This window comes from Pyxicephalus adspersus, chromosome 3 (genome assembly GCF_032062135.1).
Source record: "Pyxicephalus adspersus chromosome 3, UCB_Pads_2.0, whole genome shotgun sequence".
Taxonomy (NCBI): domain Eukaryota; kingdom Metazoa; phylum Chordata; class Amphibia; order Anura; family Pyxicephalidae; genus Pyxicephalus; species Pyxicephalus adspersus.
Genome location: NC_092860.1, coordinates 36,066,165 through 36,091,815, shown reverse-complemented (window position 1 = coordinate 36,091,815; position 25,651 = coordinate 36,066,165). Strand labels below are relative to the sequence as shown.

At 36.7% G+C, this 25,651-nt stretch overlaps 1 protein-coding gene across 2 annotated transcripts in view; it reads right to left on the bottom strand.

Moving 5' to 3' along the window:
- RIC1 (RIC1 homolog, RAB6A GEF complex partner 1) overlaps window positions 1-24,301 on the bottom strand; it is a 60,239-nt gene extending 35,938 nt beyond the window's left edge. Inside the window, exons 1-3 of one of the 2 annotated variants that reach the window (XM_072404225.1) lie at window positions 23,993-24,301; window positions 13,372-13,479; window positions 7,313-7,392 (exon numbers count right to left, since the gene is read on the bottom strand). In XM_072404225.1, coding sequence (XP_072260326.1) covers window positions 7,313-7,392; window positions 13,372-13,479; window positions 23,993-24,133 — 329 coding nt within the window. In that variant the 5' untranslated portion in view covers window positions 24,134-24,301. The remainder of the gene's footprint in view (window positions 1-7,312; window positions 7,393-13,371; window positions 13,480-23,992) is intronic. The other variant, XM_072404224.1, reaches the window with a different exon arrangement.
- Window positions 24,302-25,651: the final 1,350 nt, after the last annotated feature.

Below are 25,651 nucleotides of genomic sequence, written 5' to 3'. Positions count from 1 at the left end.
AATGACCTACTAATGACTTCCTCACTCATAACCGCATCACACGCACGGATACAAGACTTCTCTAGAGCTGCCCCAACTCTCTGGAATGGTCTTCCTCATCCTATTCGGTTGCTCCTGGTTTCTGCTCATTTAAAAGAGCGCTCAAAACCCATTTTTTCAAACTTGGCTACCAGCCTTCTTCTGTCATTTGTAACCACCACTACTTCCCACCACTACATATCTCCCATCCTATTGTGTGTTAAAATCCCCCACCTACTTGATTGTAAGCTCTTTGGGGCAGGGTCCTCTCCTCCTCCATGCATTATCTGGTGGCAAGCAAGCCATCAAATTTTAATTATACCAATAATGTTTGTTTTTACATAATTACAAAACAATTTGCAAAATAGTTTTTAAAAAAATATTTTATATATATATATATATATATGATATTCGTTCTGACAGGTAGGAATGTAAATGGCTTTTCTGCAGGGAAGCCTATACAAATATAGACACGAATTAGAACAATTCCACACAATCCATGTCACTATTCCAGGTTTCCAATTATTTATTTTGTAATAGTTTAATGCCAGAAAAGTAAAAATGTTGGACGTTTTATTTTCGTGATTTGTAATTCTAGAATAGTAAAAAAAACAAAAAAAACAAAAGAAATGGTGAAAAAAGGAGCCCCACAGTCTGTGTTAACAAAATTGCAGAAAAAGTAGACCAAATGGTGCTGTGTTTACTAGTTTGATCTGCATCCAAAAGATGATATAACTGTTTCTCCTCTGTATCCTTTACATAAGAAATCCTCTGTTTCTAATATTAACACAGAAAGACATGGAAAGGACTTCCAAGACCCAGCTTGTGGTTTTTAAAACTGCAGGCTCAAAACATAAAAAATAAAATAATAATTTGAATAATTTCAGTCTATCTAACAAGCAGCAAAATACTAAAAAATATACTCCTAGCAATTATAAAAGAATATGTTAATCCAGGTAAAAAAATGAATGTGTTTTTAAATCTACCTAAAATATTTCAAACTGGCTTCATTTGCTTCTAGCAACTGCATTTCTTAGAAGTACTTGAACAGAAGAGAGGGAAGGGCAGGAATTTGAGTGAATCAGTCTCTACTGAATTACACTGTGCTATCAACACTTAGAGCAAAGTTAGCAAATCAATGACCTCAGCAGCGTGCGGCGTTCAGCAGGATGGGATAAAGTCAGTAACTATGCCATTGCCTGAATATAATACAGGATGTTAAAGGTCAAAACATTGCTCTGGGTGTTCACATCCCAACATGGTTATAAATCTTAAATAGCCAAATCAGTTCACAACAAAATGTGTGTTTAGATATTTGCCTGGATTTTAGCTTTAAATATAGAGTAGCTGAAATCATTAACTTAACATATTTACAGACTTTCGTGGCAATATTATAATAAGTGTTCAGGAATTAGATAACTTTCATATTTATGTATCTTTGTCCACCTCCTCCACAACAACATGGTGATGTTACAGAACAATTTATATAAAGGACAAAAGAAAACACCAACAGTCTGTTATAGGAGTAGGGCTTTATTTTATGCTCATACAAAGCTGTACTGGAATAGCACTGGCATGAGAAGATTTACATAGAAAAAAAAAAATAATATAATTCCAGGCAAACAGCCATAATTTTGGATCTGTAGATCTTTAGTCAAATGTTTTTTGCTGTCCATTTTTCTACACTTCCTATCTTAGTGACTGTGGTTATCATGAAACAAAGCGAGAGGAAACACAAATAATGAACATAAATTGTATGCCTTCCCCCATTTAAACAAATTTTATTTTGAAAAGCCCTCTCTAGCCAGGATGTCTCTCAATTCCAGTCTTGGTAAAGTCCATCATTGGGATAAGAAATAGGTTCTGCCCAACATAGACAGGGAGACAATGGCACTACCCTAAAAAAGTAATGTTTTGCCTGTACTTCCAAAACATATGCTTGCATGTGCAAATAAAAAGTAGAATAGAATATTTGAATACTTCAGACATAAGCATTCAACTGTATGTGATTAAATGCATCCTCTACAGCAAAATATGTGAATACAGCAAGTAGTATAAGTGGCAAAATAAAAAAACAAGCAGAAAGAAAAGCGCAAGGCCTTCTCTCTTCAACATCTGCTGTACCACATATAACTGAACGTGATCATAGCTAATTAGTTTCTTAACTACATTGAGGTCACTAAATGACAAATGTGGCTGCCTTTAGGATTAACATTCACACAAACATTTCTCAAGGAAAACCAAAGCTTTACGTAAACTTATAGCCTACATTACAGATCCTGCAGTATATAAAGCGAGTGCTCAACTTCAATAAGAGCAGCAAAAAGTGCAGAAGTGTAATGATGATGCGGATTAGCCTGAGGAATGTAAAGAAAGCTGCAGAGACATCAGTTGCTCCTGCCACAACAAGCAGCAGATGAGAGGCTTAGAAACAGACAGACGCGCACAGACAAACCATTCTCTGAGTTCTTTGGGACACAAGCCAAAACAGGATTTTAACTACTTACAATACTTTCTAATAAAAATAACTTTCTGTGCTGAAGTGAACTGCTTAGGAACAAATACCCAACCAAGCTTCCAATTTGAAAAGCTGCTCTGGAGAAGACACCTACTAAAATCTGGATACAATGGTGAACATTACACAGCTCTGAAGACAGAAATAAATCATTTATAGTACAGGAAGATGCTTTGTCAGTAAACGTCAAGATGAACTGTCCATCCTTGAACCTGTCACAAACTGTCTGGACCATCTGTACAAATTAACCGACCATGTATATTGTTGTAGCAATATACATGCTGGTAAACAGCAATTTAAAAAAAATCAAGTAAATTAGTTTTGAGTTCCCTGTATTCTACTAGAGACAATTCAGGGAGCAATGTTACTGGGAAGTATAAGGTGTAAAGTGTACTGGACTATATAAATGCTCATCTCCACTTCTGCTTTCTGTAGCCTCAAATCCAATGTCCAACCAGCCTTACACCTATTTGCAGGTCCAAACTGGATTTGTGCCTACAATTATATTCTGAATACATAAAATGTTTGTACACTCGAAATTGCATGTGAAATTTCAGTCAGCAATGGGCATCTTTTGGAATTTTCGCATATCACCAGATGACCAACAAAAAGCACTGGGGCTCAACTGGTGCATTACAGTAATACCTAAATAGGATTTTTACATTACTTAAAAGGTTTGAAAAGTTTGCACAGACTTGTTTGCACTTTAAAACCCATGGTTTAAGAAGATACACATGCAATGAATGTTTGGCGATTGTCCCATTTAATATTTACAACTATTTTTGCAAGGAAATGGCTCTGCATGTTATTAGACACATTAACATAATATCAAATCTTACTTTACAAATCAATCAGGTATTTTTCTTAAAAAAAAGTCTGTATGTTTTATTGTGCAATCTTGTTAACTACACAGCAAATATGCCAAAACATATGAGCAAACTAAATCTGAACAGTACACTTTGTTTCATCTCTTCAAATAATGAATAATGTTGAAGAGTGTAAATAGCACATTCATATATATGTCTTAACCAACAAAAGAATCCAATTACTAGTTAAATTGTGTAAGGGGGCTTTAATGGTATTCATAAAGTTGAAAAAGTAAGTAACATATCAGTGATGAAAACATTTAAAATAAATATGCTAAACTGAACATGCCCCTAAACTGATAATCCCCTTATTCACATATTTTTAATATTTTTAATTTTTTAAATAAATTATTAATCCACAGCCATCTGATTGCAAAAGTAAAGCAGCATTAGGTAGACTTTGTCCATCTTGCCAATAATAAATAAGTAATGGTTGACCTTTGGGCTGTACACGTTGTTAGCTGCCTCCAGTGCCTCTGATCCTGAAATGGTTATAGGTTTGTGGAGACTAATAGGGGTCAAGCTATTCATCTACCTATATAACCCTTGGAAATGTATTTGATTGAAGACACAGACTGGTTTAGGTCATAAAGTCCCTTTACCAAGGATGTTCACATTGCTGACTGCACGGTACAACAGTGCTGCTGCATGGATAGCCAGTTTTCCATAGGGTCATAAGGATCTGATACATAATTGTATGTGAAGCATTAGCACTTCATCTTTGCAAAAGCAATTTTAGTTTTGGAACTACAAACTAAAACTGTACTAAAACCCTGAACAATGTTCAGGTTCCAACATTGTTTAAATATCTTGACAGCACAAACAGATCTTCTTTGACACACATTTTAGAATTGAGGTCAGAACCACTGTGCACAGAGAAACCAAATTATAATATGGGTATAAAACTGCCACTCAGTACAAATTAGAACAATATGTTATACTGTATGTACATAAAAAATAATTATGTGCAATATTTCTTAAACAGTTGCTTTCTACAGATTTGGACAGCTGTGTATTTTAAAAAAAGACATTGCGAAAGGGGAACTGTTCACTTACAGAGCCATACACACTTTACTAACAAAGCTTCTGTTTTTTCACTTGCACTTCACAATCTAACATTCAGTAGCTGCCATGGGCAGCTTCACTATATGTTCTTTACGCATAAAACTAAAAAGCAGTACAAGGATACATTTTCTGTCAATCAGCAGTGAACTGTTGAAGGCAAACATCATTCTCCCCCTGTGTTTGCAGTAGTCAGTACAGCATGAAGAGGGAATGGTGAGGAGAGACGTGGGTGGAAAAAGAATAGGTCTGGAGAAGTGAACACCTTTATGCCCAATACAAGAAGACTAAAATGGATTAAGAGACAGCAGTGACAATAATCCGCCTAAAAGATAAAGCACACTACAGTACTTTGCATCTTGTATAATCTTTATTTTATTGTATGCATATGATCTAAACGTTTCTGCACAAAACAGGCAAATCCTTTCCCTATTTGAATGAAATCCCTATATATTTATTTTTTTAGATTAGTAATGAAAGGAAATCTAGCTTGTTTTTATAGGTACATTCCATAAATGGTTAATCTGCTTTAAATAAACAAAGATGACTGCCAAGGAAGTGCCTTTTTATCCTTGATATTGATTCTGTGTATCAGGGCACATCACCCACTGCGCCTACCGTGTTTCCCCGAAAATAAGACACCGTCTTATATTTTTTTTGGCTCCCAAAAACACACTAGGTCTTATTTTAGGGGATGTCTTATTTTTCCATGAAGAAGACTACAGTACACATTTATTGTTGAAAGTCACTCATGATCACTCTATGCCATTGATTGTCCCCTCCTGATCACTCTATGCAATGACTGTCCCCTTCTGATCACTATGAAATGATTGTCCCCTTCTGATCACTATGAAATGATTGTCCCCTTCTGATCACTATGAAATGATTGTCCCCTTCTGATCACTCTATTCCATTGACTCCATTGTCCCCTTCTGATCACTTACCCGTAATTAAGTGCAGGGATCTCCGTTAGGGCAGGGATCAGCAGCTTGCTTCCTTGTTCAGAATCGCGGGGGCACGTGTGCAGGCTTTTTACTTTCAGTTTGGCTCAGGAATAGACACGCCCTGCAGCCAGCATCAAAGACACACACACTGCAGCCAGCATCAAAGACACACACGCTGCAGCCAGCATAAAGGACACACACGCAGGATCAGATATCTGGAGCTGTCTCGGTGAGTACTTTTTTAATTTACCGGTATGTATGCTTTTATTTTCTTTTTCTCCTAGGTCTTATTTTCGGGGCAGGTCTTATATTAGGGCAGGTTTACAAAATAGTGCTAGGTCTTACTTTCGGGGTAGGTCTTATTTTCGGGGAAACATGGTACTAACTAGGTCTTATAAATGTGTCTAAACAATATCTGCAGGACAGGCTTTGAGATTCAGAAAACATTATGGGCCCCTCTATCATTATATCTAATGACTTTCCTCAATATTTTTACCCAAAGCGAAATAAAAGACAAAAGCAAGACAGCTTGACAGATACCAGCTTCCACATTACAAAAAAATAGAAAAAAAACAAAAAACAATTACTGATCTGTATCTGAATTAAAAAAGCACAGTCCCACTCCTTAGGTATTGTTGAATGTGAATAATGTATGTTAGTGCTCAACCCAAAAATTTTTTAAACTGGGTGGGAAGAAATTTTAGGCGGATAGCAGTCCCTGCATTGTGACCAAACTCTTCAGTAACTACCCAAAAACAGCCGGGTGGTTGCTGAAAAGTGACGGGTGGTGCACCCGTCTATAAGGGGCTGGGGAGAACACTGTATGTGTACTCTATGCCTAGTAGTGTCAGTCTAGAGTTAAGCCGCATACACACGTGCAATAATAGTTGTTGGAAAGGATCTTTCACAATCCTTTCCAACGACTATTACTGCACGATGCATGAACGAGTGCTGTACATACAGCACCGCTCTGCTCTATGCAGAGGGTAGGAGGAGAGCGACGGAGCGGCACCCCCCTGCGCTCTCTCTCCCACCCTTGTATTAGGATCGTTGCTCTTCCATTGTCTGTGGATCCGCCAGGACGGTCGTTCGGACGATGGACAACTGGCACTGTATACGCGCCAGATTCTCGCCCGATATCGTCCCTGAGCCGACTATTGGGGGAGAACCGTTAGACATGTGTACATAGCTTTAGACTTAAAGGATGTCATTGATCAATAGCAGATAAAAAAGTCACATACCAAAGGTAAAGTTAAAATTGCAAGGAAAAAACAGAAGGCTTGAACAGGAACTCTGTTTTTTATCTGGGTTCAAGCAGAAAACAAGTCAGCCTACAATGAGACCTTTAGATATCTCTGATACAGCAAACATTTCTGCCCTGACAGACAGACATATGCCTAAGAGTGAAGATTCTCACTGGTTCTTCTCAGAGAATTCGTATTTATAGCTAGTTGGCCATGCTGGAGATATTTTCTCCAACCTCCTGTACCAGGTGAAAAAGTCACTTTAGAACACCTCATAACAGCAAACACCGAGGTCTAATAAAAATTATCCCACTTTTCAAGTCCCATGCTTCAAGTTTAAACACCAGTGCCACACAAAACACTCAATGCATACTGCAGTGGTTTTGTAACTATGTTCCTGCAGTACCTCCTCCATCGGACATTCCAAAGACTCTGGCTGTATGCCTTTTGCTAAATCAAGGAAACAAAAGTGGACCTTCCCACCGAGGTTAAAAATAAAAACAAAACAAAAAAAAAAATCAGCAAGTTAACAAGAGTGAGAATCTCTGATCACTTGGTGACTAAATTCTGGATGCTCATGTGTTCAGCAACACTGGCAATCTACACAGTCTGATGGTAAATTAGGTAATCAACTGTTGCTTCAAGAAGAAAACAAAAACTTACTTTGGATAGACCGGCTCATACAAATACTTGTCCTCTCCTGCAGGAACAATGTCAAAGAACAGGACATAGCCATTGGCAGTCTATAAGCAAAGGAAAAAAAATCAAGTCATAAGTCTTTTAATAGAAATAAATATCTGTGAAAAATTTATATCAATGTAAGAAAGCGCATTATGAATAAAAACCCAGCAAAAGATTATTATACAATTAATAGTTACATGAATATATGCACAATAGCTGATATAAAACAGGGAAGCACTTGGCTAGGCAACAGTAGTCTAAAAATATATACATATTTTGTTCCTACTGACCTATGTGCTACAATAGATCAAGTATCCTACCCAAGATGAATTGTATAAAAAATTAAAAGAAAGTCAACAGTGCTTAACGTATAGCTTTGAGAACTCAGAAATCAATAAAATACCCAGCAGGGTGAAACAAAAATATTCACTAAAGTAAATAAAATAAAGTAAAATTTCACAAAACCACAGCGAAAAAATTGCACAAAGTCTGACAGATGATATTTTACATATCTGGTTAAAAGAGGTGCAAATAAACAAGGAAAGGTGGAGGGGAGGCGAAACAAGATTTAAATAGAGCTTACAGTTCAGTGTAATGGAAATAACCTAAATGTGTTTAGTTTTACTAGCTGTTGGAAAACCAATTGCTCCATACAGGTTGCAGCAGGACTTGGTTTTGTCATCCGATAGGAAATAGGACCTAATTTACTTCACATCTGGACCTCAGATGCTGCCTCCATGTACTTTTTGTGCAGTTGTACCTGTGGTGTAGCTCTACACACAGACAGCCCTCGCAACAGACTAAGTGCAGCAGATTTCCATAGCATTGCCAGTTGTGCTATTCAGACCAATATCCAAGAAAAGGTAAGAATATCAAACTGACAATCAGGAAAGCCCCTCACTTATTCACTCCCTTTGTCTGATTCAAGCAGAACTGAACGAAACTCAACAAAAGAATGCATTTGCTCACTACAAAAAAAACAGCTTTTAGCTGTGCTCAGACTATCACAAAGATCTATGTAAATATTATTTACAATACGATTACTTGGCCAAGCCTACATGGAATGTTTCGCCAGTGTTTAAACACCTATGAAATTCCCATTTATTTCAATGTATCAATTAACACAAGAGTGCAGGTGGCACATTTTTGAACGTTAAAGAAAATGCTCCTTGCTGCTTTTTTCATTGTTTTAAGTGATGGTAAGCTTGTAAAAATGCATACACTAAGAAAATACTGACTTTGAAAGCAATGGAAGCATTTTAGGGTGTGCAAAAGCCAAAAATCGAAGTTATGGGTATTAAAAGCGTTAAGCACCTTAATTAAAACACCTAAAATTGTGCACAGGTGTTAAATATAAATTTAAACAGAGGTAAAAAAATGTTTTATTCATGGGCAATTGGAAGCATAATTAGGCTTTTTAAAAAGCTTCTTTAAAAAGACCCCTCAATGCTTGTCAAAAGCTATATGGGCATTAAAACTTTAGTGTATACCTTGATAATACCTTGCCTTGTGAGCCAAACGTCCCATCCTATCAGGGCCAAAAAAAAGAAAACCACAGACAGCTTTAATTATGCCCTGGCTATATTTTAAATCTATTAAGTGGGAACTTTCTTTAAAAAAAAATTAGTGATTTCACTTGTGTATATATGTCAAAATACAATTAAATGCATAATATTCTGAGAACTGTATTCTCATTGCTAAGACATGGATTGGTGTTTGATCAGTATTCAATGACAGATTGCTCTAGCTCTCCTGATAACATTTAAAATGACCTCACTGAGGAAATCTATTTGTAAAGAGGAATACCGCCAATTTTAAATTATGCACATTACTTTTTGAGAAGTGTGTACTTTTTCTGTAGTTCTGTAGTTCAATTCAATATATCAGAAAGTACACACTCCAGAATCTATTGGTAAGTTTACCCAGACTCCTATATAATAACTACCTACATCTCTAAACTTTGTGCCTATGAACTACGCAGAAGATTCTTCAGCTATCTTATTGATACAAGATAGCAATTAATTGATCTGGGTGGTAAGCTGGGTATCAACTGGGCTTCTTTTAAATTAAAACGGTTACAAAATCACTTTCACTTGCAAACTAACACAAACACACATTTAAGATTACATTTAGGTTAGATTTATTTGTTCACATTACCATTTATATCTAAAGGCTTTAGAAAGGTTATAGTTTTTTCCCTTTAAGGTTTTTTTTCCTGGCTACTTTGCTGAATAACAGGAAGCTGATGATGGAAAGAAATTTGAAACCCCTCATTTCTTTGCTCCTTCAGTTTAGCAGCTGTACTTCTTCGCCAAACTCTTGTGTTAGGCTCATGACTTCTAGCTTGTCCTTTACAGCAGATTTACAGCTTGCCCTTTACTAAGGCTTTAAAGTCCCTATAAATATAATATTAGCCAGCTTGGCATTGCTCAGCAATAGAATAACATATTGAAAACACGTAAACTAAAATTCCAGTATTCAAGGTTATTGTGGATCTAGGTAGGTACAGGTTTTGTTTTTAACATTTCTATATAAAACAGGTCCCTTGCATTACTCGGTCTAAACATTTTAAAACTTGTCCATAGCATACATGGGAACTACATTTATCAAGAGATCTGCTTCACTTTGTATCTCTCCGATCACACTGTAAATTAGCTACAATCCAGAATTGTTAAAAAAAACAAACCACACCACAAGCTGGCAGTTATTCAGGAACTCATCCACAACGAGAAAAAAAAGTGTAGGCTAAATTTGATATGCATTCTTTTGTTTAACAAGTGTACCTGGTTCAGGGTTTATATATATATATATATATATATATATATATATATATATATATATATATATATATATATATATATATATATATATATATAATACATACACACAAAAAACTGTAATAATTATCAAGCCCAATTATTTCTGGTATATTAAAATTGGTCTTGTCACCCAACTAACAGGATCCGTATTAGATTTGATGCCAACTGCTCTTTTGTCTTTATGCTGAAAAACTTTGGCCCTCTGAAATCAGCTCACACACACATAGCAGTCATCTGTTCTTTCCAACACAAGGAGGAAATTACTTCATAAGGTTTGCCATCCTGCCTTACCTCACTGCACCCCAATGACACACAAGAAACACAAAAAGAAGACTATTGGCATTTCCTGCATAATGTTGACGTAGGAAAAAATCAACCCTTCCTTAGTGATACTGTATGACCATTTGTGCATGCATTCACAAAAGAAATTATATATATAATGCCTAAGCGTTAACGCCAAAACAACTAAGCAGTTGATTTCTGAGCAGTGAAATTCTGCTTTGCGCGATTTAAGCAAATTGCTTTTACACAGACAGCGAAAAGTTTATGCACAGGTGTTAAAGGAAAATATACCTACACAACAACAACAACAAATGCTGAATGCCAGAGTTGATTTGAGGACTATATGTTTCATACACGTCCACTGTAAATATAACCAGGGACTATACTGCAGAGAGACTGCTAGGACAGTGCATTACAACAAAATCCTTATAAGCTTCCATCTTTAGTGCAGACAGCCCCCCAGGGCTTGTTTTCCTGTCTGTGGAATCAGTACAGTTACCACTTCTCAACTGCATCTGGTCAGCCATTTACAACCAGGTAAATTTTGTCCATTGCGATTGACAGGCAGTTGAAGTACAGTCAGCTATAAAGATAACAGACTGATAGACACTGCAAGAAGTACTGAGGACTAGGGATCTACTGCAGTGGTTTACCAACGTCTCCCAGCCGCCTATCAAAATTGCCTCCCAAATGCTGTCATTGGTTTCAGTGTGCAAGGGGAAATAGTTTGATGGTCTGGTAACCACTAACTTTAGGCAAAACTAAAGTCAATTAAATAAAAAGTGATGACAGACACCCTTTTTAATGTCAGATAATATTTGTATCAATTTAGACCCACTTTAACCACATGCTAACTGTCCATGTAAACAAGGGTTTTATATTATACTACAACAGAATATGTGGATAAGAGACAACTACAAGTCTCAGGTATAACCAAAAACTTGGATAGAGTAGGGTAGCGTTAAAACGTTTATTTGCATATTGCTTACTCTGTGTCCATTGGGAGATTTACATTTAGATTTAACTTAACTCATTTGCAAGCCATCTCTGCAAAGTGCAACTAAAGAAATCTTTTTTGTTTGTTACATGGCACAGAAAGCTGTGCCATGTAACAAACAAGTTACCCAATCTAGCGTTAGTGCTCATTCATATTCATTTAAATAAACTTGTGTACATTGGTAAATTGACTTCTCCTCCAAATTGTCCTTGGATTGTTTTGATGGCATAAAACTATGGTAGGGACATCAGATTGTGAGCCCTTTTGAGGGACAGTTAGTGACATGACCATGGACTAAACTTAACTGTGTAAAGTGTCATGTAATATGTTGTTGCTATATAAATACAATTTAATAGTTGGTTTTTGTCTTGAATTGTAAATATTTATTTCCCATTTGAAAATAGAAAACATAGGAGAGGCAGAGTATTTTAATGCTTTTTGTATTATATTGGTACTGTAATATGTTTTGTATATCGCTTATGCTTTATATTCTTGATATGTACCTTGTTGTTTACTGTAACTCTATTTATACTCTGCCAATAAAGATATGTTTAAAAAAAAGTACAGGTTAATAAAGACAGCTGTAAATAGCTTAAATAAGGAAACATGTCCTTGTGCTTTGGATACATAAAGTAAAAGGAAATGTGATTATGACATGATATGAAAATACCGTCTATTCAAGATGCAGGCAAAAAAAAATCTGGAATGGAAAAAAAAAAACAGATATATACGTACAGTATTTAGGTTTTCTGCAGTGTTTCTATGCTATTAAAAAGTATAAAGCAAAAGAAGCATATTTGATACACAAAAATTAAAAATATTTTAGTGCAAAAGTAACATGTCTAGACTGTAAGGACAGTTTCATTTCTCTATAGAGTCAGCTCATCTATTTTTAATTATAAAAATTAGCAGTTTCAAAAAACTGGTTAATCAACTTGTTTATCAAATAAAACTCGATTATTTAAACAATGGCTAATATGTAAAGAATAGTTTCTGGAACTTTTTAACATAGGGGAATCCTTGAAATATTCAGTTTTTTGGAGGGAACCCCTACTATATTTACTATATCCACAGCTCACAGTTAATTAGCATGGTGGCCAGTGTTAGGAATGCCTCTTATATTTCTAACCAGTGAGAGGAATGTCACCCCTTCAGATACTAAAAAAAAATATCATTGGTGTCAGGAGTAACTGACCATAAGGCGTGCACAGGGTTGTAGACTAGCCATGTACATGTAGTAATACTTAAAATGTATGCATCAAGCAAAAAAAAAAAGTTACAGTGCAGCTTATTAGTCCTAAATTGTGCTGGCTGTGTTTGGTTTCCTGTTTCAGATTCTTCTTCAGTTTTGCTTGGTTAACCTGCCTGTGACATACTTCCTGGGCCTACTGAATCAAAGGTGCATCATTATCAACCTAGGACAAGGCTTCAGAACCAATTCCCTTCTCCTTTCTCTTTATAACAAAGTGTGATGTATTCTGTAGTCTTCACAGAGAGATCTTGTAACAACTAACTGACAGAGATTGTAGCAAATGCAAAGAGTACCGGGAAGTTATGGCAAAACTTCTTTGACATGAACAGAATATTTTATAATATTTTAGGCTTTAAAATAAATTTAAGTCATCAAACTGATCTAATAAAAACACAGACAATAGTATCATTTACAGATGAAAAAAAAACAAATAAACCACCCAGTGCTGTGCAGGAAACTCCATGAGGCAGACAACAGAGAAGATTCAGGTACTTACATCAAAATGCATTTAAAGATTATATTTAATATTTTAGCCAATACCTAGCTGTACTATCTGGTGTTTTCAAGAAATTTAGCCGAAAACACTTAATATGAAGACTATTCAGCAATATCAAATAAAGTAAAAAAGGAAAAAAAACTTGCACAATGGATTTAAGAGAATGGATGTTGAGAATTATCAGCAACTACTTACCGCAACTACAATAACGCTGCTATCTGGCCTCCATTCTGACTGCTTGTATGCTCCAAATTGGGCTGCTGTTTTTGCCGACTCCTTGTAACTGGCTACAAGCACGCTGGGCTACAATACAGAAAAACACCAAAAAAATAAATGACTTTCAGTAATTATTTTCACTAGGAGAAATATACATCAGTATACATCAATCATGTGTAGGGGGAATAGAAGCACATTGGGTAGAACTCCATAAGTGAGAAGAATGGGATACATAAAGGTTGGTGATACATAAAGGTTGGTGAGCCAGGAGATAATGGTCTGCCTGCACAACAAAGTGGCACTGGACAGTTGGGGTAAATACAAAACTGATGAAAATACCACGTCTCCTAACTTTCCTGTGTAGAGATATAGCAGACATTATTCTAAAGATTGTTGGACACATTCTTTTTTGAATTCTTAGAAGCTAGGGCTCTACAAAAGTATGCAAGTTTGGAATTTTGTCAATTCATTCCTATCTCTATTCACTTCCACAAAGTAAACAGTTTTCATTCAGTGAGTTCAAAATTGCATTTTCATAATTTAATTTTGTAATAGCTAAAGCATCTTCAAAGGAATTTAAAATGCAGAAATTTGCATGCATTTTGCTGTGAGTGACAGTGAATGACAACTTTTCAGAAGAAGCCATGCATTTTACATGCACTTTAACTGGACCTATATCAACTATAGTGCAAAAGGTGGCTAAAGCTGCAAAATCACATGAGGGGAAATACAGGGCATCAATGACCTGGCTGTGTTAAAGGACTAATAAAAGGCTTGCATACATAAAGATGTACTGTACTATGTGAATCAAACAAGGGATCCACATTGTATACAATGAAATTGGTCTTTGTGTTGTGCGGAGATTTTTATTGGATATTAAATCTCATTAAACAGAGAAGGCCTCGGCACCAGTATAAATAGGTAACGATCTCCGTTGAATGGCAATGTTTCAGATCTATAACCATCTTTCCCTAAGCTGGATGAAAGCAAGATAAACACAACTGATGAAACATGGATGCCAATGAAGTGCCTTGTTTTAAAGCATTTTTAGAATAGATATTTTTTTACTTGTTTGCATGACGGATGGTGCTCTAGCCCAAGGTATTTCCCACAAAGCAGTCTAAGCTGATAGACTATTAAATATTATTCTGTAAACACTGGAACATGGTATATTTATTGGAGAGTAAAATCTAAGACAATGATTATATAGGTGTTATACACTATACTGGACCTGTGTATGTAAAAGTAATGTGAGATAAGGGGCTGTACTCTGTATTGTTCTTCTCCTACCTGTTTCTGAGCTTAAATTAAAGGAAAAAAAACAGAGTATATAATTTGAAATGTGTACTTTTTCATGTGGAACATGTTCTTTATTATGCAGCTTTCATTATTTTAGAAAATTATAAGTGTATACATAGAAAAACTTTTGTTAAAGTATTGGACAAAAGGGGCTTGGTTTGATGCAGAATTCAAACGTTTACAGTTGTCACCAATACAGGAGTGGAGACAAAGCTTTCAATAAGGTTACCCGTTCATGTGACATTTATATCTCTGGCAAGATGTTATTTGTACCCATCTATTCCAGTCAAATCTCACCATACACAACCTTTTCCGCTACATGTGTGTGGTCCTAGTAATGTAATACAATTCAGCTTACCAGTCCTTAGATGGAACAAGAAAATATATATATTTCAATTTTTCATGTTAACAACATTTTTAGCAAGCACAAAAAAAACAGTGCAAATGTCCCTCCGAGAACTCAACTGAAAAAAAATTCCATGCTATCTTCTTTAAACTACATATTTCCCTGGTGTCCATAAAAAGAGATGGAGAGAGAATAATGTGCTTGGTTGACAATCATGGCTTCCTCCTTAGATACAGAGGACAAATGGAGATAACCACCCTGCTATAGGAATTATGGTGAAGAAAAAAAGCAGACATCGTATATAAGAGCTGGTTAAAAGCAATATATTTTTTTGCGGGTTTTAAAAAACACTATAAACACCATTTCTATTTTTTTCACTTAGGAGTTTGCAGCAGAGATATGGGGTGTATGGAAGGAAACAATGGGCGTTCGTAAATCATTTTAATCTGCACGAAGGAGTTTCATCGGTCAAGTATAGCTAGATCTGTAAAAACCTCAAACACAGCCTTGCAGACACATCACTTAAAGAGATCACTAAAGTGATAGTTATTGTGTCGGAAGTGCAAACCTTTAGGAAATCATAGCTGAATAGAAAACAAAAAAATTCTGTTTTCAAAGAAACCTCAAAATCACTCCTATTCACTTGTGGGACTAGTTAGGGAATGCAGCCAAACTAATGACTGAGAAATAGAAAACCAGCCAACATCCATCAACTGTACTTAGCACATGAAAGATGTGTGCCAGAATCAACAGATTTATATATTTATTACTAGCCACTCAATTCACATTAAGAAGTGAACGTAACTTAAAATATGGAATAATTACCAAACTAAACTACCGGTACATACACTGAAATGTTTCAAAGTCATATTAGACTTTATAAAAGGTGATCTCCAGGAAAATAAAATTGATGGGGCTCTGTAATATTTCTAGGGTTTAAAAAAAAAATATGTCCAATCTCTCTGACAATTTAGGATTATGAGGGTTGACATAAGCATTCGCAACAGCCTATAGAAGAGGCTTTGGGAGATCAGTCCTATGGAAGTAGGAAGCCTGCATGAACAAGGGATGAAAGAACCAATACAATTTTCAGCCAATACATGTAAATAACTCATGATTTTATTTGTGTTATCCAGATAGTTGCTGAGATTACATTTGTTTTTACTGGGCTGTAGAGGAACTAGCGGAATTGAACATGCAGCTTTGCTACGGCTAATGATAGCCTAGCGTGCAATATATTTTTATTTTTGTATAAGAAGGCTGTATTATTACACACCTGAAGCAGGACAACTACACAAAATTATTACTAAATGTGATGCCAAATCATAATCCAAAATGTTATTTCCACCGTTGTTTTTTTTACCTAAAAGAGTAAAATGATTGCTTATTATTGCTTTTGTTTTTTTAAATACATCAGTTACATTAATACTCCCTTATATTAATGAACTGCTTTTACTGTATTGTGGTGTATATCAAGGTTAGGAAATAAAAGAGGTCATTAAAGTTAATTTATCTTTCAGATGTAATGAAAGATATTTTACCATCAATCATTAAGTTTGGAGATAGAATATCAAGTATTTTACCGGAAGAGGGAAGTGTGTCGTGTCCATAAGGGTTTTATGTGGTTATATGAAGGCAACCTTTTTAGAAAGAATATACCACCAATGTGTAAAGCATTTAGGAAAAACAAAAAAAAAAAAAAAAACCTTTCTTCTTGTTACCCTTAATCCTCCCCCAAAGGTTTTTATTTTCTCCACTACTTTTCTTTATGTTTTATTAGCAGCTTCCTTTTTTTAGGTTTACACTAAAGATAAAATCCAAGCCAAACAAATACTGTTTGCTGTAAGTATAAGATGCCTGTGTATGTTTTACATTTTGGTGGCCTTTGTGCATTGTTTCCAGAACTCTATCTAGCATTAATGACAAACTGACAAAAAAGACAAAGGATTGATTTTTTCTATTAGTGTAATCCAGTCAGACTGTGTAAACTATACTAAATAAGGACATTTTTTTGTATTTCTTGATTGCACTGCAGTAATAGTGAAAATGTCCTATGCTAGCATTGTGCTGGACATTTGGACATTGGCCACTCAGCACAATGCAGCAAGCTGAGCCTCCAGCCTTCCAAACAACAGCACTCATGCTCCCTGCTTGCACTAACGGAGCGGTGTGGAATACAGCTGTCAAGACATTGTGGGTGAGGATCACTGTACCCTGTGCAAGGTTTGATATTGTTATCATGAGTGCCTGAATAGCCAATGTCAAAGAACTGAATTACAAATTATTTGGCAAGTGCATAACTATGTACAAAAAATGTGTATTTATTGGTCTGTAAGGACCCTGAGAAGGTCCTCTCTAAAAGTCAACCAGCGATATGTGCACCTCAACAATTTTGTTTGCTCTAGTTGAATTTTACAGCGACTAAACAATATTTGGTGAGGGCATGGAAGACGGCAATACCCATGTCTGCACAAGTGAATGCAAGATGACAAGTTATTTGCTGAAAGAAAAGTCTGCTGTTCTTAGGGACACTATGGCAACGTTTTAAAATGTTTGGGAACCCTGGGTTCAACACTACCTGCCTTTGAATACTGACAAAGCTTCACATTATTTGACGGATCCTGGGGCTGCGACCCTAAAACCAGCTGCTACTAAGGTTGTACCAGTAATATTTTATGCAGTCTTGTCCCACCTTTGCCCTGCCAGGGTTTCTTCTTCATCCCATAACTCCCTTCTCCTACATCTGAGTTCCTATTGTTGGGTCCTTCCCCATTATAAGTTTTATGATAATTTTATACACTGCTTTTGTATTGCGCTCCTGAATTTCTATACATTTTGTTTTTTTATTTCTGTATGGCAATCCTTTTTGTAAATATTTTTGTTATTATTGTTTATTAAAAATGTATTGAATTGTTATGATTTTTATATATATATCAATATGTGCTACAGATGTATACAATTTATACCTGTTTTTTTTTTAAAGCCTAAAGTGTGAAAAAAAAAACCCCAAAACCTGTATTTATCAGTATGACAGAAGTTCATCTTTGACAGTCAACCAGAATTGTGTTGTTCTAACCAATCTGCTACATAGTTTGTAAAATGGTTTCTATGTCAACACAAAAAAAAAATGCAGAGTATGCAAAATGTGAATAAAAACACAACAAAATACAGGGCTTTCCAGAACGTCAAGAGTAAAAATGGCCTGAAGTGATCTACTTACAGTGAAAGCATGACTTGCAAAACCCATTTGTAACCAGTTCACAATACATTTAAAACAATATACATTTCATTTCTAGAATTCTTTTCTGCTTTGTATAAGCTGGTGATTGTCACCCTTCTTCCTGCTGAATGCTCAGTGATTATTTACATAGTTACATAAAGAGAGATAAAACTCTAACAATAGAAACTTTCTGAAAACATACAAGTCTAATTAACATACAACTTGATATACTGATAAAATGTGATCTGTCCTATATTTAAATGCACATGGTATTTTCTATGGATGTAAGTGAATAGTTTTATCATAAAAAGTACAAAAAGAAAAACAAACTATGACATTATTAGGGCAGTGCTAAAGGGAATGTCATAGCAGGGACATCAGCACTTTTATCTTTCCTTTGCTTGCTTGTGTTGAGTTGCCGTTTGAAGCAGGTATGGACAAGTCCCAGCCTAACACATCAAGGGCTTCATGCCTGTCATAGGTCAGCAACACATCAAGCAGTAAAAGCAAGAATAGCATCCACATTCAAATACAAAGAAAGCAATTGTAGATACATATTTTAAGGTTTCAACTACAATTAAATGTTTAGTCTAAAACCTTCTTCAGGTTTTTACTGCTGGGCTTGATGAAGTTGTGAAGATGGCCGAGTAACATCACCATTACCACCAAAATCCATTGCAACTGGGACAGGAAATGAAGGGGGAATGTTCCAAACATAGCCACAAAACTTAAATAAAAACCTCACAGAGATTCTTATCCTCCTCAAACTCTTCTACCGGCATTTTAAGTGTTGGAAAAAAGCACCAAATCCAGTCTATGAGGGAAGCAGGGGCAGCAAACCATCCTTGGATGCTGTGTGTAGCATTCAAAAAATTGATGGCATTGCATCTGCCTCCTACCACCAGTTAAATATAGCAGTGTGCTCCCTAGCCCCTTTTATCCGGGCACACCACCGGGCAATTTTCAGTAACCACCCCAGGGTTAGTAAAGAGTAGGGAGGCTGCCACCTGCCTTCAAATTCTACCCACTCGGCTCAAAAACATTTCTGTGTTGAATACTGTATAGGATAATGAATTGCCCCTTATGGTTCATCCTTAAGTATTTCTTGCAATCGATTTTTGAAAACTGCTGATAACCACCAACACTTACTACTCTAATGGGAGCAGCTAGCCCCTAATAATGCATTATTTGAAAGCCAATCATGAAGAGTGGAGTTTATCGTCTATATATCCACTGCTTCCATGAGTGGCCAAGAACATTAATGTACTGTTTGTGATATAAATAACGTTACAGTGATCCATGTGTTATACATGGTTCACAAGTTACATGTTGTAGAACTGTATTAAAAATGTAATGCATCTCGTTTTCACTATAGCCTTGGCTTTGTTACATGAAGGGAATTCCTTAATCACATTAGAGGATTTACACCATGGAGAATAGTCAAATAGTCATAACAAAGCAAATCTCTGATTTGATGGTCATTCACTGCTTTTACCCTCCTGAACGACCATCACAACATCTGCCTCATTTCTAACATATTTGGCCAATGATTCACATTCCCAGCTGTTCTCCTAACTGGCAGCATGTTTGGCTCAGTGAATAGCACTCTCACCATTGCAGGACTAGGTTCAAATCTCGGCCAGGAACCAAGTGCATGGTCTACCTGTGTTTGTGTAAGTTTCCTCCCACATTACAAAAAAACAGGTAAAATTGCCCTTAGACTGTGTTAATAACATTTGACTATGGTAGAGACCTTAGATTGTGAGCTCCTTTGAGAGACAGCTAGTGACATGACTATGGACTTTGTAAAGCTCTGCGTAATATATCTGTTCCACATAAATACTGGATAATATTAATAGTGAACATTGGTCTAAGGAATATATGCTGGTTTTAAACGTTTACCATATAAAAGTTTACCTTATAAAATGGCAAACCGATATATTATTAGTCATTCTACAATGAATGTCCTTGTCCACAATTTCCACAAAACCACTGAATGAACTGAAAGTGTATGTATCGCCATTTTTAGCACTGGATACGGATGTAAAGGTTAAAACCCCTGCCAATTTTTTTAGATTGTTTCTATATCATTGGAAAATGTATTTTCACTTTCTGTCCCAGACATGCAAGAAGAAGTTGGAGTAAAACTCCCAGAGGTGAAATCCCCTCTAAAGAGATGTCCTAAGGGGAGCTCCCCCTTACTTCCTGTTCTGGGGACAACTGAAAACTTTTGGATTTCCCTTCAATTTCAGTCACAGTGACTAAACAGTCATTAAACAAGGTAAACCTCACATGCTATAATTTCAACCACACTGCCTGTCTACAACTCCAGTACAAATGTATTGTCGTAAAAGGAAGTGAGTATGACATTGCTCAAGTGTGCACTGGGCATAAATGCAACCCTTGGAAGATTGATTAGGAACAAGTAATTGCTAGCAGCAGTTTTGGTCAATGTTACTGAAACCAAGGCCATCTCTGACAGTTTGAATTAGGGTTTCATGAAAACCAAGGGTTCCTTCAGGAGGATGCTGGGGGTTCATCCACATCTGTACCATGTCACTGTCCTAGGTCTTTCAATAGGATCATTGGCATCAGAATGCACTGATTAACTCAATAATTAACTTGAAGATATCACATGTCATTTTGGCTGCAAAACAGTCACCAAATTAAAACCCAGAAATCATTACATTCAAATGTTTTTTTTTAAAGACTTCCAGCACAGTTTCCTGGTTTTGAAGTATTGGAATCATAAGAAAAACAAGTCAAGTAACCTATTTTAGAGAAAAGAAAGGGTATATTCAAATCGGGTTTCCATAACCACTGGAACTGCTGAAGATGAGCACAGACCGCAGAAAAAGGCCTTCGGACGCTGCCAGCTTTAGGGGAGGTGGACCCTCATGAGGAGTCAACAGAGGTGAGAGGGATAGCACGCTACCAATTTAGAAAGAATCAATGGATGAAAACGTAAGATTCCAGGCAAGTCTGAAAAGAAGCATAAAGAATATGTGGTCCCTGATTTGCGCACAGACAAAAAGGAGAATCGTCAGCCCCAGCTTCTTATATCTTGTCCAGCACCAAGCATGGGAATCTAGCTCTGTCAGGATCTTGTAATTGTCTCTTAACATTAGAATAATGAACTTTGCAAAGAACATCGGGTTTGGCTTTTAGGCAAGGTGTTCATTACAGCCTACAACACAGTGACGGAAGACAAAGAATAATACATTGGGATATCTGCTGAAGAGCAAAGGTATGATGAGCAAAGTCACTGGCAAGTCAGAAGCAATATCTGCACATGTTTATGACCTCTATTGCTCCATGAAACTTAGGATCAAACATCAACAGATCAATGGCAATGGGGTTCTAAAGATTCTTATAAAAGGCTGAATAATTATTTCCAGGACATGTAACCCCTGCAGAAAGGAGTGCTTTCCACAACCCATGAATCCTGCCCCAAGAAGGATGGTTAAGATAATGAGCTCTGCCTGGGGGTCTGATGTTATAGGTACCATGTTCTACTTGTGGCTGTTTCGGACGCATGTAGCGAAAATTTAGTTCCACTTAACACCTGGGAGATGTTCTTTCTTTTCCTGCCCGGCCTCATGGGTGCTGGGCAGCCCTGTAAGATCTCTTATAAAACGGAGGAAGCCCAGGAGAAAGCTCCTGCCATCTTCAGGCCATGCCTCCCAACAAGTGTTGCATTACATTTGCGGGGGGATGGTAGTATTTACATTCTTATTTTTGATAATGGTTAGATTCCCCTTCCTTACCTGAATTTGCCCATGGTTACATTGGATCTTTGTCTATCTGATCAAAAATACTGAAGTATATGGTTAGCTAAGAAGCAACTTAGACAGTGTAATACAGAAATACAAACCTAAGAGTCTGCCTGGCCCTATCAGAAACAAATAAAATGTTTTGACCTCTATAAACAAACTGGAAAAGGGTAAAATGGTCAAAGTGTTTTTACCTTAAAGAGAACAGCTACCGAGTAAGGCTACGTACACACGTGCAATGGTTCTCATCCGATTATCAGCTCAGGGCTGATATCAGATGAGAATCTGGCGCGTGTACATGGCTTGTAGTCCCTCATCCAAACAACTGTCCTGGCGCATCCACGGATGACAAACGATCACAATGCAAGCGAAGGGGAGAGAGTGCAGCAGGGTGCCGCTCCGTCATTCTCCCCCCTCCCCTATCCATAGAGACGAACGATGTTGTATGTACAGCCCCTGTCCATGCATTGTGCAGTTGTTTGTTGTTGGAAAGGATCGTGAAATATCAAGGGTGAAAGCTTAGAGAAGTGGATCCAAAGCCAATATTTAAGCATGTTTACATAATAAATCATCTGACATGAACACACTCAATACGTGGAAACTAAACATATGCATGAGATGGAGACAGATGTAACATATGGACAGGTTATAGATACATGATCAAAGGATCCCCAATAGTTTTGATCTGTAAGCCAAATTCATATAAGAAAAGTGGTATTAAAATACAAAGCTTTAGTACTCAATATCAATAATAACATATTAATGAATTTGCTAGTTAAAGTTACTAAGTATACGGAAGACAATACAAGTTATTGGAAAGCAGAAAACGTGCTTGGAGACAAAACATCAAAGAATGAATTGTTATACATCTGGCTACACTTTCACACACAAACAAAATTCCTGGACAACCAAAGCCACTATTTACAACAGAATCTTCATACCAAGGTGCTATTTTGCAGAGCATTAGGAAAAAAACATCCAATACACTGCATTTTCGGGTTTGTTGATTTAGCATTAACAAATACAAAAAAAGGTAAAGTTTCTGTTTTCGTTTTGTTATAGAAGACCTAATGATTTAAGGGGAAAAAAACTGAATTGTATGAATCTTGTTGTACACGACATTTAAAGCTGGTGCAAAACAAAGTTTGACCAAGCCTAACTTTTGCTGTACACATTTACACATGATGACAATGCTCTTGCACCCTGACACAGTTCTGCAAATAAACCCTATGCAACCAACGTGACGGTTACAACACGTCAACTCAGTATACGTAAGGGTGAGAATATACCCTTAGGGAACCGGTGATGGCTGAGAGGTATTACCTGTGGACATCAGACAATGCAAACACAAACATGGGCATCCACTCATCAGTGGGTATTATTAAACAGGATTTATACAGTGCCAACATATTATGCAGCGCCATACATTAAATAGGGGTTGCAAATGACAGACAGATACAGCCAGTGACACAGGAGGAGAGGAAGCTGCACCGAAGAGCTTACAATCTAGGAGTATGTGTACAAATGTGTTCTATGGAAACCTATAGTAGGATACATATAGGAGGATCCATATATATAGCAGGATACCTATATCCAGGAAACATATATTTACCAGGACACACATATAGAAGGATATATATATATATATATATATACATATATAAATAAAAACCAGGACACACACACATATATATATCAGGATACGTATATAACAGGACACACATATAGAGGGTATATAACAGGACACACATATAGAAGGATATATATATATATATATATATATATATATATATATATATATATATATATATATATAGCAGGGCACACATATATAACAGGACATATATATCTATATAGAAGGCTCCAAGTTATATTAGTAGAGCACAGAATAGTTGCACAGTGTAAGCTGCCCCCCATTATACAGGACATTGTGTGCTGTGGGGTCATGGAGCGGACACTCACCCTGCTGTTCCATATACTGAGCTGGGTCTGGGATAACACTGCCAGGAAGAGGCGCTGCGGGTCCGGCTGGATGTGGAAAGGATCCTCCAGATTCTTCAGAGGACACAGCAGCCTCTTGGGCCAGCCGCTAAGAAAATACATGACGTCTGTCAGTGACTAGGCAGCTGTGACTGGCCGAACATAACTCCCGGCGACAACATAAGTCCACCCCTCTCCCGGTATACGACACCCGGGACCCAACAACTACGGTATGTACCGGAAGCAGAGAGAATGCCTGTACCGTAACCCTGCAATCCACTTCCCTGCCGATCCCCGCCCACCGCTCCGTTCCCGTCCAATTGAAGAGCGAAGAACGAGCAGCCAGTCACAGTACGGGTCACAGAATCAAGGACGGGATTCAGACGCCGAATGTGATTGGTTGGTAAAGTAACGCCCCCTTTACTTTGGACAGAATAGTTTCTGCATGGGCAGAAGTTGGGCATCGGAAACGTGACGTCATCATAGATGAAAAAAGTTGATGTTAACGGTTGTTATATGGAGATCGTGCTGTGATTGGTCATTATGGGGCTGTGTATTGCTAGAAAGTGATTACAGCTTGTTGTAACAATACCTGGCACTCAGAGTTCACTGCACAGAAGTTAGACTAGTGTATGGTACTTCCTGATGTCATTTATTTCTATTACATAAGAGGCAAATAGAAATCTTTGTCACTGCTGCCTAAACATTGGCCAGGTGGGGTGTAGTACCAATGACCCCAGAAGATACCATCAAAATGTGTGATCTAGGGCAGCGGTCGCCAACTTTTCAGACCTCACAAACCACTAAATTCATAATATTAAATCCCGTGGACCATTAATATAAATGTTTTTAAAAAGATAAATACATTTGTAAAATAATAATCTTCCTAATGGTGCCTGACAAGGACCGTGGCGGCTCTGATTCATTGATCAGCTCACGACTAATTGAAGTATTACTATTGTTAGTATTATCATTAGTTGCATTATCATTGGTATTACTAAAGAAATGCAAAATATTTGTTTGCTTTTTCTCACTCATTATGGGTTTATTTTATTTGAATCTAAGACCAAACAAGAAATGATAGTTATTAAAGTCAAAGTATTTGATGCCAATAAATATGAGTTAAAAAAATACTCAGTTAAGGTCATACTTACCTAAAAGAGCATCTGAGAAATAAATAAAACAATCGGTTGACAATCATTATTTGTGGAGCGGGGTGACTGTTATAATAGTGGAAACAATACTGAAGTATATGGCTTGGCAACGGTTGCCTCATACAATTTAAGATTACACTGACACCACGTTGCGCCTCCCTTGTTTTTCCATCTCTAGTACAGTTCATGAATTTAGTGCAATATAAAGGCGAAAGTTGTCATTCAGAATTTAAGAATTTATTAAATGATTATTTTTGTTTTATTGTTAATAATACATGAAAATTTCATATAATGTCCAAAAATTTCTGCGGACCACCAAAATTTTCTCACGGACCACCGGTTGGTGACTGCTGATCTAGGGGAATATTCTAAATTGGAATATTTGAATATGTTTCACAACTCGAATACACCATCATTTGTTATTAGCACACAGTAGAACATAAATATTAGGAAAATCAAGGCTACAACTACAAAGCAGTGATGCAAT